The following is a 13,146-nucleotide window of genomic DNA, read 5'->3' as shown; positions in this document are numbered from 1 at the left end:
AAGGCGGAGAACTTCAGAGTCCTCCTGGATGGTTTTCTCCATTGTGTACCCTCATGTGGTGCGTCTTCGTGTTGAAAAGAGGTATATTGGGTCGGCCTTAGTATTTATTTTCTTTTTGGTGTTCTGTCTGCTGCAGGAATTTGAAGTGATTGCCCAAATAAAGCTCTTGCAGTCTGCCTGCAACAGCTACTGTATGACACCAGACCCGAAGTTCATCCAGTGGTTCCAGAGGCAGCAGCTCCTCACAGAGGAGGAGAGGTAGGCACACACACGTCCGTCAGGGTGGAGCTTCCATGTTGGCGACGGGAATACTACCTCCATTTCCTCATGGGGCCATTTTTTCAGCAACTATTTAGTGAGCAGCTGCTAGATTCTAGAACCTCAGTTTTCAAAGGATAATGGTATAGCAGGAGAGGCTGGACGGATGGCATCCCAAGATGTGCTTTCAGATTCTTGCGCTACCATTTTTGTTGTTGTTAGTCTTTGTAACCTCGAACAAGTCACTGATTCTTCCCGATCTTCAGGATGCTCGCCATAAAATGTTTGTTTGAGAGGATTCAATGAAATCAGTTTTGGAAAAGCACTGTTAAAGTGCTGACCGTCATCGTCCTCATCACCGCCACCGCTGCTGCCTCCGTCGTCACCACGTCTGTCATTTTTGTTCCCTGGTACCAGCTTTCCAGGGAGCTTTCATTTGGGAAGGAAAGATTCATGAAGAATTGGAATCTGGCGGGTAACTAAAGTGCTGCAGGATCTGTGGGCAGGAGCAGTTTGGCCAAGGATGGGGGGAGGTAGGGGAGATTATCAGAAAGGTGTGAACATTTGGGCTTGGCTGTGAAGGAGAGAGAAGATTTCACCAGGAGAACTGGAGAAGAACATTCCAGACAGAAGGAAGAACATGAGCAAAGGCTTGGTGGCCTGCCATGGTTGGCATTGGGAAGAACAGTGAGAACTCTGTTGTGGCTGGGACACAAGGGGCAGGTTTCAAAATCATGGTTGACAAGCATGGAAAAGTACATTAACTCCAATGAGGAATGTCCACCCAGCAGGGCAGTGGTCTTTACCCTGTAGTCCAGCAGATTGGAGTCTGCAGGCCATATCCGGCCCACCACATGTTTTTATATTTTTAAATGGTTGGAAAAAAAAAAGGGAGATTATAACATGGAACAGTTATTTGACATTCGAGTTTTAGTATCCATAAATAAAGTTTTATTGGAATACAGCCATTCATTTACATTTTATTTATGGTTGCTTTCCTGCTTTAACAGCAGTGAAGGAGTTGGAAGAGAGACCATATAGCCTGCAAAGCCTAAAATATTTGCCATCTGGTCCTTTACAGAAAATATTTGCTAACCCCTGCCATAGACTAGGGGATTTCCTTGAAAGTTTATCATCCGGGAGAGCAAAATTGACAGCAAAATACATATTTTGCCAATGAGGAAATTGAGATTCAGAGAATAACTGAACTAGTCAGTGGTAGAGTTTGGGTTTAAATTCTGGTCTTCTCGACTGTACAACCTAAGCGCTCAAGGTGTTTGTATAGCGGTGGGGAAATCATGTACCCTCGGTAAGCCGTGGTTCCCTCATTTGGAAGATAGATGATTTCTGAGGTCCTTTTTTAAATCTCAGAGTAGATTGGTCCTGTTACATTCGAACAAAACCTGTGATTCAGTACTCATTGGTTGGTGAAGATTTTTTTCTTTGCCAGATAGAAAATATAAGCAGTTACTGCCTCTCCTTACATTTCAGGTCTGATAATGAGTGTGTATGAGCTAACTTTCTCTCTATATGTCTATCCTTCTCACATATAGAACATACATTCCATGGCTGGTGATCTGGATGAGAAAATCTAGGCTCACGATATCAGCTGTAATCATTAACTTTTTGTCAATTGTATTAATTGACTTCTTAATGATTATAGAGGAATCTTGCTAAATATATCCCATTTTTTTCTTCCTCTTTACGACCACCTCTAGAGCTTAAGTGAGTATTTGAAAAATTCCTTTATCAGTGAATGCCCACACATGAGCAAATACCTGGATACATCTTTAGATTTTAAAAAGTACACATAATTAACTTAGCAAGCTACTGTTTACCACACTCACCCTTCTGCACCTGCCCAGAGCCAAATACATCTACTAGTTAGAGCTACAAGCTTTCATAAAAGACCTTTCAAGTCAGCTATAAATCCCTTTTGTGCTTGTGGAAGCTCTGTCTGCCTGGCATAGAGATGTCTGAATTTGGAGCCTTTTAAATGTTGGGTGTTTTGGCAATTAAAAATCATATTCAAATATCTTTACCAATAATATAACCACCTATGTCTATTCACTAAAGATTAGATAGTTTGCAAAAGTCTCTTCTTTCATTTCTCTTAGATAAAAAGTTGAGCACGTGTGCGCACACACACAGAGTAATGGGGGGAAGTAGCAGACAAGAGATAATTCTCCCCGTGGCTTAGTAGTGGGATGAGAATGGTCAGGAAACAGAGTGGAGTCAGCCTTTTTGATGCTGCCGAAGCCCACAAGTCTGTCTTTGAGGCATGCGGCACTAAGGGCCTCAGTCCGTAGGCCAGGACGGGGATCAGAGCGGGAGGTGCACGTGTCAATTTGCAAACTCTGGTCAGTAAGTCCATCCCCTCCGACACTGGTGATGCAACAACGTGGTATATACATCTTTACTTTTTGAACCATCAGAGACTTCCTCTAAAACAAAATCAGCAAGTCATGTGCATTTCAACCCGTTTGTCAGTTCTCCAGCTCTGACCTCACCAGCTCCCTCCTCTTCCTCAGCTACGCCCTGTCCTGCGAGATCGAAGCAACTGCTGATGCCAGCGCCACGTCACCCAAGCCTCGGAAGAGCATGGTGAAGAGGCTCAGCCTGTGAGTGTCGCCCGGGCGGTCCCGGGGCCCCCAGAGGGTCCCCTCGGAGTGGGGGAGAGGAGGGATATTCAGTACAGCAGCACTGACCAGGGCAAAAGTGAAGAGCGGTTCACTCACCAGTTAAATAGTTGACCTTTCTGTCATGAACTTTCTAAGTCTCTTCCTTCTTCTCCACTGTTCTCTCTGGTATGAACCACCATCATCTCCCGGCCTGGACCATTCTTACAACATCCTTATTGGCTTCTGGCCCCAGCTTTGCCTCAGTGATCCATTCTCCTCCAAACAGCCTGGTAGTGTCCTAAAACATACACCAGATTATACTTCCTTGCTTAAAAACCTCCAATGGTATTTGAATATAGCACCCAAACTCCTTATTTTATCCTAGCTTAGAAGGACTTTCATGATCTTCCCCCAACATTCTTGACCACCTTCCTCTCATCCGTCCTTGCCCCTTGTTCACCAGGATCCAGCCACGCCCATCTTGTAGCCACCCACCAACCACACCAGGCTTGTCCCTGCCTCAGGGCCTTTGCACCAGATATTTCTTTGGGCTGACGTGTTCTTTGTCTGTGGCTGGCTCCTTCAGATGTGGGCAACAGCGTCACCTGAGAGAGTACCCTCTCTGATGCTGCTGTCTGCCCCCATCCCTCTCAGTCACACTGGCTGTTTCCCACGGTGGAACATTCGCCACTAGCAAACAGGAGCCTTGTCCATGACACTCGTGGCTGTATGCCCTGCTCTGTGCCAGGCGTGCAAGAGACACTCCACAGCTAACTTCATAATACCTGCCTCCCTTTGAGTAAAATCAGGAGTCCTCAGCGTGGCCCTCAAGACTCTTTGGAAACTGCAGTGTCATCCCAGGCCTGCATGCCCATCCCATAGCTCTCTGTCCTTATCTTTCCCGGCTCACTCTACTCTGCATTCCAGCCTCCCAGACCTTGCTGAACACTCTTGGTGTGCCATTTCTTCTGCGTAGAACACTGGTCCCCAGATGGCCAGAGGAGTCACTCCTCGCTCCCTTCAGATGTTTGCTGAAATGTCACCTTCTCAGTGAGCCTTCCCCCAGCCACCTTATTTGATATTATAACGTATCTGCCTTCCCTGCCCATGGTGCCCTCTCTCACCTGCACCTGCTTTGAATTTCTCCATTGCCTTTACCTCCGTGTGACATACCATATGTTGTGTGTGTCTGTTTATTATCTAGAACGCAAACTCCAGGAAGGCAGGCCTGTATGTCTGGTTTTTGCTCCTTGCTGTATCCCCATAACATAGAATGGTGCCTGGCACATAGTAGATAGTAAATATTGAATGAATACATTGAGCCATGTGCCAACACCGTTTTAAGAACAATACATGTACATCTCATCCAAGCCACAAAATAACCTAAGTGGTAGTTCCTACTGTTATACTGACCTTATAAACCAGGAAAGTAAGGCACATACAGGGGAAATAGTGTGTTAGTTAATGGAAGATCTGGATTCAAACCCAAGATTTGGCCGTAGAGCCAAGGTTGTAAGCTTTTTGCCATATGGCCTGTGGGAAAAATACTTTCTGAAGGGAGAGAGGAAGGAAGGCTGGAGCACTAGGTAAAAAGTAGAGGAGAGAGAAGAGGAGGAAGGGAGGGAAGACAAGGGAGAGGGACTTGGATATTGCCATATTCTCACTAACAGAAACTGTTCAGGCTTCCACCTGATATCAGGTGACATTGAAGATGAGGTTGGGACATGTGATTTTGTAGAAAGCATTTTCAGGGTAATCTTGATCTCTTGCCAAACCTCTCTCTGTTCAGATGCCTAACGTGGCCCTCCTGCACACAAGATTTATGAGCTTGTAGATTGACCTCTATCGAATTTTCCATAGTATCTTGCTATCTTTTCATCACTGCAATTATGGTGGAGAATGACCTCTCTTTTGAGATGACCCAAGGGCCTGACCAAGCCTTGTCAGCTGGTAAGATCGACACCTACACAGGGAATCCGGCTCCTTGGGAGGTGAGGCAAGGAATGCCAGGCATCTTGATGGTCTTCTGTATCAGAAATAATTGGAAATTTCTGGATCTGCTAGGAAGCCAGAGGTCTGCACGGGTAGATCCAATCCTGAGTGCTACGACTTTTGCCCTCTTGCTTTTCCTTCCGTGGCCTTAGGCAGTAGCCACTGCGGACGCATTTTTATATAACTGCTTCCCACTCCCCCTCTCCAGCCCAGCCCGCCAGCTGTATTGTGCCAGGTGCTCTAGCACCCCTGGTCCTCTCTCTGCACCAGCTCTGGCTCCTGCACAGACTCGGCAGGGACCGTCCCATGAGATCCAGGAGAAGCGGGATCAGCAGGGCGCAGTGCCCTGCATAAAGTGTGGTCGACATGGAGTACATGTCTCTCCTTGGTGAAATCTTGCCGAGATGCTTGAATTTAATCGTTGGTATCTGCAGTTGGGTTTGAATATTTATCGTGAATAAAACAGACCACTATGTCACCCATCGTATTTCTTATACATATGAGGGTGTTTGTATACCTTTCGATTTCCAAAATATTTTATCATCTTAGCATTTTATTTATTTTTTTAATTTTTTAATTTTTTTTCATATAATAATTTTTTTATTGTATTATGTTAGTCACCATTGTATTATGTTAGTCACCATACAGTACATCCCTGATTTTTTATGTAAAGTTCGATGATTCATTAGTTGCATATAACACCCAGTGCACCATGCAATACGTGCCCTCCTTACTACCCATCACCAGCCTATCCCATTCCCCCACCCCCCTTCCCCTCTGAAGCCCTCAGTTTGTTTCTCAGAGTCCATAGTCTCTCATGCTTCATTCCCCCATCTTAGCATTTTAAAAAATGTGGCAAATGTACTTTTTGCTCTTCCCACATTTAATGACCCATTTTCCAAAGAGGTTGGAAAGAATCTGGGGGCCTTCGGGGAAGGCACATTTGGTCTGAAGGTCAGAGACGCCTAGTATTGAGCTAGAATTAACCTTCACAAAGCAGAACTGACCTCATAGAGTTGTTCAAATGGAAGAACCTTTTTTAGTCTTTGAACAGTTTCATTCTAAGCTAGACTCTCAGATGATGGGCTGAGGCCCACGCGTCCACAGCCTTCAAAGGTCTGCTCCTTAGAATTCATGGAGGGGTACAACAGTGGCATTAGTTTTTCTTCTGTGAATTGTGATCCGAGTTTAGCTGTTTCTTCTCTAGCCCCAGTAGTGCTTAGAGGTCCCAGAAAGGAGACGATATGGAAAACGGGGCAAAAGTTGGGGGGGTAGAGATGAGGCAGAACAAAGATATGCTTCAGGTCTTGGAACTTGAGTGGATAATGCCGGAAATATTTAATGAAAAATCAAGCTCATCATTTCTACTATTGTTATTTTATACAGTCAGTGCTTGTTTGGGGTTGACTGCATTTGCTAGTTTCTTTACATGCCTTTCCTACTTGCACCTTACCCTTCCCTCCTTTTACTCCTCTCCCCATCATCTGTTAATATAAACCCTCTCCGTCTCTGTCTGAGACCATCTTTATTTTGGGCTCACTCTGAGAATTATTTTAGCTAGGTATAGAATTCAGCGAGGACCATTCTTTTCACTGAGCACTTTGAAGACATTATTCCATGTCTTCTGACTTTGTTGCTTTTGAGATGTCTGGTATCTGTCTACTTACTGTTCCTTTGTGTTATGCCCCCCCATCCTGTTGCTTTTAAGAATTACTTTTGTCTTTGATATCCCCTTAGACAGTTGAAGTGAGGATTGGGTCTTATTTATCCTATTCAAGACATGGTTCCTGGGTCTGAGGATTCATGCAGTTCATTAATTCTGGAGTCTTCTCAGCCACAGTCTCCTCAGATAAGGTCACTCTTCCATTCTCTCAGTTGTCTTCTCTTGGAACTCTTCTTACACACACGTCAGCATTTCTTATTCCAATCTCCATGTCTTTTAACTTTTCTTATTTCCACGTTTTTATATTTTGATGCTGATTTCTGAAGATTTTCTTCAGATCTATCATCGTGCTCGCAGTTTTTCTCTTTAACAGTTATTTATCCTTCCACTGAGTTTTTCATTTAAATCACTACATTTTCACTCTAGAAGTGAATTTTTTTTCAAATTGTCTCCCTGTTCTTTTGTTCTTAACTCCTGTTTTCAACTTCTTATGTGTTTAATATCTTTAACACATTTATTTTATGGCCTGGCCCATGGTAGACACTCAAATATTTGTCAAATTAATGACTAAATTATTAGTTTCTTTCTGACAAGTCTTGTAGGTCAGAAGTTCTGAAGTTCTTGCAAGTCTAAACCTGCTGTTTATTATGCTTGTTTGACGCCCTTTGGGTGGGATATTTCCTTACGTGTATTTTGTAATTTTGTATTATGAGCTCATCTTTATCAGAAAGTCCTCTGCATCCTGGTTTGAAGGTAGATTCTTCCAGAAAGACTTTTTTTTTTTTTTCCAATTCTAGTTTGCACAAGAGTATTATTGGTCTGAGAATACTTAGTTACTAGGTCACATAGGTGGCGAATCTGAGTGAGGTGCTGGCCAAGATCACACATGATTTCAGGGGAGACATTTTCCTTTCACCCAAGCTCAGGCCAAGGCAGATAGGCTTCCTCATTGTCTTTCTGTGCCAGTAGGAAGATATTTCTCTAGCCCATCTTTTTACACGGGTACAGCCTCTTGAGGGTCTTGGCTCTGTAGAAGGGGCTTCTGTTTCAACTCTGCACCACAAACAGAAGCCCTCATCTTTGGGCCTGTGTCTGTGTTAAACCTCTCGTCCCTCATTTTCCAGGATTGGTACTTCCCACTCCGCATCCAGAGCAGCTGCACAATTAGCTCATGTTGCTTCTGGTTTTCAGTTCCCTGTTCATCTGTGGCCTGTAGGGATTTTCCTTACTGTCTTGCAAGCTCAACTTTAAAAAGAGTTTTTAATGTTTCTTTTCTAGTTGTTTTATAGTGAAGTGGTTTAGCTTCCTGTAGTTCACCAGATGTTTGGAAACAGAAGTTGTCTTCTTTGGTTTCTTGACCAAAGCAGAGCCAGCCTTCTTCCTTAGCCTCATTCATGGTTCATTTTATGGTGGGAAGTGATAGGGGATGTGGCAATGGTATTTTGAGCCTGCCAAAGGGGTCTATAGCATGTTAAAAAGTAAAGAATCATTGCCCTAGAAGGATCTCAGATTACTAGGGCCTCTCGTTCAGCTAAACAATCATTGTGTTCTTTGAGGTTGGAAATTACCTATTTGGATGGGATGTCTACTATGATTTGTGAGACACTTCATAAGAAACAGTGTCCAATAATGACAGGGCATGCAAGACGGACAAAACAGCTAAGGGGTTAATTAACACAAAACATTTCCTTAATCATGGATTCCAGATTTGTAAGAATCATGGATTCCAAATGCCTGGCATTATGTTTCTTGCAGGCTGTTTCTGGGGTCGGACATCATTACCAGTAGCACTCCCACCAAAGAGCAGCCCAAGTCCACTGCCAGTGGGAGCTCCGGCGAAAGCATGGACTCCGTCAGTGTGTCATCCTGTGAGTCAAACCACTCGGAGGCTGAGGAGGGCTCTGTCACTCCCATGGACACACCTGATGAGCCTCAAAAAAAGGTATTCGCGTATTCCCTTCCCATAATGCCTAATGTAGACACCTGACATAGTTTAGTGTTTGCCACACAAGAGTGTCTATTTTCAAGTTTATCGCTCCACAGTATTTTGAACGTCATGTTTATAAGAGCTGTCAAAGCAGAGTTCAGTCTGGGGACCCATTGCTTATAGAAACAGGTCTAAGAACAATGAGCATGTTGGTTTATTCATCTGGCCTTGGAAATATTGTTCTTGCCCCACATCCAATGGCGACTGAAGGACTGTGGCCTGTAACATGAGGTATACTTTATTTAGGAGGCATAGGATTTTCTTAGAAGGAGTGAAAAGTCACGAAACAGAGATGTGTCAACCTCTTGGTTATGCTTTTACCACGATAGTCTTAGCCATGCTTTTACCACAATAATCTTACACAGCAAACCACTCCTGAACTCAGTGACTTAAAACAACAACCACTCCTTCTGTCTCATGCATCTGCTGCTTGGTTGGTGTGGGATGGTCTTGGTCCTAGGCCATGGATTTGGTCCAGGTCTGCTCTACCTGCCTCTCATTCTTCTTGGAGTAATGAGGCTCCCCAGGCCATGCTGTTAGTATGCTAAGACAAATGAGCAGGAGAGCAAGCCCCACCCCACAAGTATGTATCAATCTCTACATCCACCAACATTTCATTGCCCAAAGCAAATCATGTGGCCAAATCTCATCCAAATAAATGAGGCAGGGAACTCCTTCTAATGGGAGGAAATGTGGAGTCACAGGGCAAAGGGCATGGATGCCAAGGACAGTAAAGAATTGGTAGCAATTATACAATCTGCTATGTCCCAAAAAAGAGAAAGTGATGAGAGATGATAAAAGAATTCCCATTCCCATAGAGTTTCCGTTTTCCATGGCTTCACAAGATTTGTCTCAATCTTCTGTATACATCTGCTTCCATCTGTTGGTCAAGAAGCTTGGGTCAGAGATGTCAACTGTGATGTGACTAGAATTTACACCGTTTGGGGGAGATTTTTGGCCAGCCACACGTGCTGCATGAGTGACTCTCGGCCCCATAGCTTATGCATAAGCTAATGAGGTGGTGCGTTGGGAGGAAGTCCTCCATTTTGTTTGTATCTGTCATTCTCTGAGGGGATCAGTGTACAGTTTCACGTCGTGCTACAAACAACCGCAGCGGCGTGGGAACCCTCACGTGACCGTGTCACAGCGCAGCCGGTCCCGGACGGACATCATGCTCGGGAGTCATCGGGCCCCATGAGATGCCTCAGGTGCTGCCCCTGCTGGATTTCTTACCTTTCTACTTGGAAATCCAGAGATACATCCTCCAAACATTGAAGGAAAGGCTCTGCAAACACCTATGAGTCTGTTCTCTGTTTTCTCGGGCATATTTCCTAAACCAGCGATGTAATCACTCTCCATGACTTGACATGCATATTTGAATTTGTTAAAAGCTGGCGTGAAGTCTCGTTATTCACCCGTTGACAGGTTCTTATGATTTGTAGCCCCCTTTTCTGATGGTAGACATCGTACAAAGGTGACAACAGGGGTATCGCGCACATCTTTGTGGGGTTCCTCCCTGTCCAAGGAGGGGATGGAATCACCTTCACAGCTGTCGGTGCATTGGACCATGCCTTTGAAAACTACCCAGAAGCCCAGTGTGTCATTTGCACGCCGCTTGCTAATTGCTTTTTGTCTCCTCCCTTATCACACTGGTGCTTCAATTTCTTACACAAGTCAGGAGTTTTTCTTCTTCAGGTGAACCTTTCTCCGAGTCAGGAATCTCTCCAGGTTTAATGCTGATCGTTGACTTGGCTACAAGTAGTCGCTGGGCTACAGTCTCCCTGAATGTCGATCGGAGAGGCCTTGGTTCCCCTTGCTCACGCACAGAAGGATCGGGATGACCTCCCAAGTCTCTCCCTACCCTGGGCCCTGCAGCCTCCAGGCTGTCCACCGTGCCTTTCCCGGCGTACTCCAGGAGGTTGCTCTTTTCAGTGAAGTGTACTTTGCATTCCTTTTTCTTCATCCCCCGATCATGATTTCCAAACATTTATTTTCTTTCTCTTTTTTTAAAGATTTTATTTATTTATTAGAGAGAGAACAAGTGGGGGCAGGGGCAGAGGGAGAGGGAGAAGCAGACTCCCCACGGAGCAGGGAGCGTGAAGTGGAACTTGATCTCAGGACCCTGGGATCATGCCTTGAGCCGAAGGCAGACCCTTAACCGACTCAGCCGCCCAGGCGCCCTCTAAACATTTTCACGCTTGCCCCCCATAGTAAATTCTCAGCAAGGACTGGGCTCCGTCAGGTGGTCCATTTAAAGCTGCTGTAACCAGGCATCTTCAAGGCTTTATCTTAAAGTCATTAAAATTAGGGAAACTCTAACAGAGGAAAAGGGATTTATACAGAGGAAAAGGGAGGTGAAAAATTTAAACCAACAATTGGAAAATGGACCCTCTTGGCTGTTGTGTGGTGCACCTTGAAACAAAGTGATGCTATTAAAATTCTGCACCATCAGCCCCCAAATTGAGCCACAAAGTTGCTTCACTTGCAAAAATAGACCAAAAATGTTACTAAACCATATTGGGATAGAGCCACAGTTAGAGTGGCCAAATCAGCTTGCTGGTTCTGGTTAAACAAATCATACAGTAGGATTTCATGTACTGTTATGCCGTAGGAAGAAGAAGTCCATAGGAAATAAAATAGCGTAAACTCCATTTTACTTGGAAGCTAGATAATTAGGGATACTAAATTTCTGTACTCTGTTTCCATGGACAGGCAGACAGGTATGAAAGAGATTTGTAAGTTATTTATTTTTTAAATGATTTCCAAAAGTATTTGATAGGATTAATGTGGTATCATTTAGCTTCACACACTCTGAGAAGTTATTTTTAATTTTCAACAGCAAGAATTGAGATTTAAAATGATTCAATTTAATGGCTTTTGTTTTTTATTACAACCTAGTGAGTTTTGGGCATCCTATTTCCTTGGTAATTAGTTTTGCAGTGTTTATGCTAACTGCGTAGTTAATCGGCAGGCACATTAACTGTAGCAGCTCATTCCCTAATTGTCTTTGATATACAACGTGAAAATGTATACGGTTGGTTCTAGAAGCAAATGGAAGAAAGTAATGGAAACTGTTCATAGGCTGTGTTCGCTTTGGGCAAAGTCACTCTATTTCTCTGAGTCTTTTTTCCCCTTGTAACACTCTGCATTTTGTTCACAAGATAGTTGTGAGAGCAACACGAGATACGGTACATGAAAGCTCATCACAGACATCACAGTGCTAAACGCCATGACGGTAGCAGCATTCTGTGTTCATGCAGCACTTCTCATCAGCTTTGGACTGGGCCTTGGCTAGGTGCTCGCTGTGTGAACCTGGCCATGGGAGTCAGGGAACTTGGGAGTGGGTCATGGTGGTGCTGCCGACTGTTTTCTCTCTGGCCTCAGGTTCCTCAGCAGTAGAGAGCAACTGGGGCCAGGTGATCCCCAGGGGCCTTTCCAGGACTCTTAATCCTTGCAGAGCTACATAATCTGTGGTCCTTATTTTAGAACCTTCCAAAAGTACAGACATTTCTCTCCTGCTACAAAATCTGATTGTGAAGTGGAGCCAGGATAGGAATGATCTTGTTTGGATAGGGGCTTGTTAAGCAGCATTCCCTCTCCAGGCGGTGGGACTGGATAAACTGTTGGGAAGTAAGGCTTTTCTTCAGCCCTGAAGCTTCCGACTTCCTGCCAGAGTCCATATTGCCTCTAGTTTCTGGTATTTGCTGCCATCTGCTGGCCACTTCCTTAAAAGCAGCTAAAAACTGGGGAATTGCAAGACCGGCCTCGTAACCACCCTCACCTGGATGCAGAGGGACCAGGGCAAGTACCAATCGCTGACAGCCATCTTCCAAAAGAGTACTAATACCAGGGACAAGATGTGTGTGTGCTGTGGGCTGTCACGGAGGAAGTAACGGACGTTTATTCATCCCAGCATCTGCCTCTGCCTGTGCCTTGACAGTTGTGAGGCACGCCATTGGCCGAGGTTCTAACACTAATGTCTTCTTCTGGGGTATGTTTACTCTTTCAGCTCTCTGAGTCTTCCTCATCGTGTTCCTCTATCCATTCCATGGACACAACTTCCTCAGGGATGTCGTCCTTAATGAACCCCCTCTCCTCCCCGCCGTCCTGCAACAACAACCCTAAAGTCCACAAGCGCTCCGTCTCTGTGACATCCATTACCTCGACAGTGCTGCCTCCCGTTTACAACCAACAGAATGAAGACACCTGCATAATCCGCATCAGTGTCGAGGACAACAATGGGAACATGTACAAGAGCATCATGGTAAGGCGCTCGGACACCCCCCCCCCAATGTTTGTGCATGCACCCAAAGTGAGTCCGCGTCCAGATCTCCCTGGGTAGACGCCGATAATGGGTTTATATATTAAAAAATCTTCATAGCAGTAGTGCCCGTAAGATATAATTTTCACATCTTAAAAATTGCTAAAACTTACTCATCCCGGTCAGTGTCGCTTTTTTTCCAAACTATCAATTTGGGTGAGTGTAGAAATGTGTTCCAGGGAAGGGGCCACTCCGGCAGGCCTTCCCGAAGTCTTGCTGGGGAATCACGTGTCTGTGTTTAGCATGAATTCCCATGCGTTCTCAGCAGCCAGCTCCGTGCTGGCCCTTTTTTCTCCTTTCATCA

The 13,146-nt window shown here is 44.8% G+C and overlaps 1 protein-coding gene across 3 annotated transcripts in view; it reads left to right on the top strand.

Annotated features, from left to right (window-relative positions):
* RGL1 (ral guanine nucleotide dissociation stimulator like 1) overlaps positions 1–13,146 on the top strand; it is a 158,840-nt gene that overhangs the window by 137,334 nt on the left and 8,360 nt on the right. For all 3 annotated transcript variants that reach the window (XM_040636294.1, XM_040636292.1, XM_040636291.1), the window contains 4 exons: positions 137–258; positions 2,790–2,879; positions 8,290–8,476; positions 12,531–12,785. In XM_040636294.1, the coding sequence (XP_040492228.1) occupies positions 137–258; positions 2,790–2,879; positions 8,290–8,476; positions 12,531–12,785 (654 nt within the window). The remainder of the gene's footprint in view (positions 1–136; positions 259–2,789; positions 2,880–8,289; positions 8,477–12,530; positions 12,786–13,146) is intronic.

The sequence above is a fragment of the Ursus maritimus genome, unplaced genomic scaffold (genome assembly GCF_017311325.1).
Source record: "Ursus maritimus isolate PB19 unplaced genomic scaffold, ASM1731132v1 scaffold_2, whole genome shotgun sequence".
NCBI classification, from domain to species: domain Eukaryota; kingdom Metazoa; phylum Chordata; class Mammalia; order Carnivora; family Ursidae; genus Ursus; species Ursus maritimus.
The sequence above is the reverse complement of the archived record's forward strand: the minus strand, read 5'-3'. Positions and strand labels throughout refer to the sequence as shown.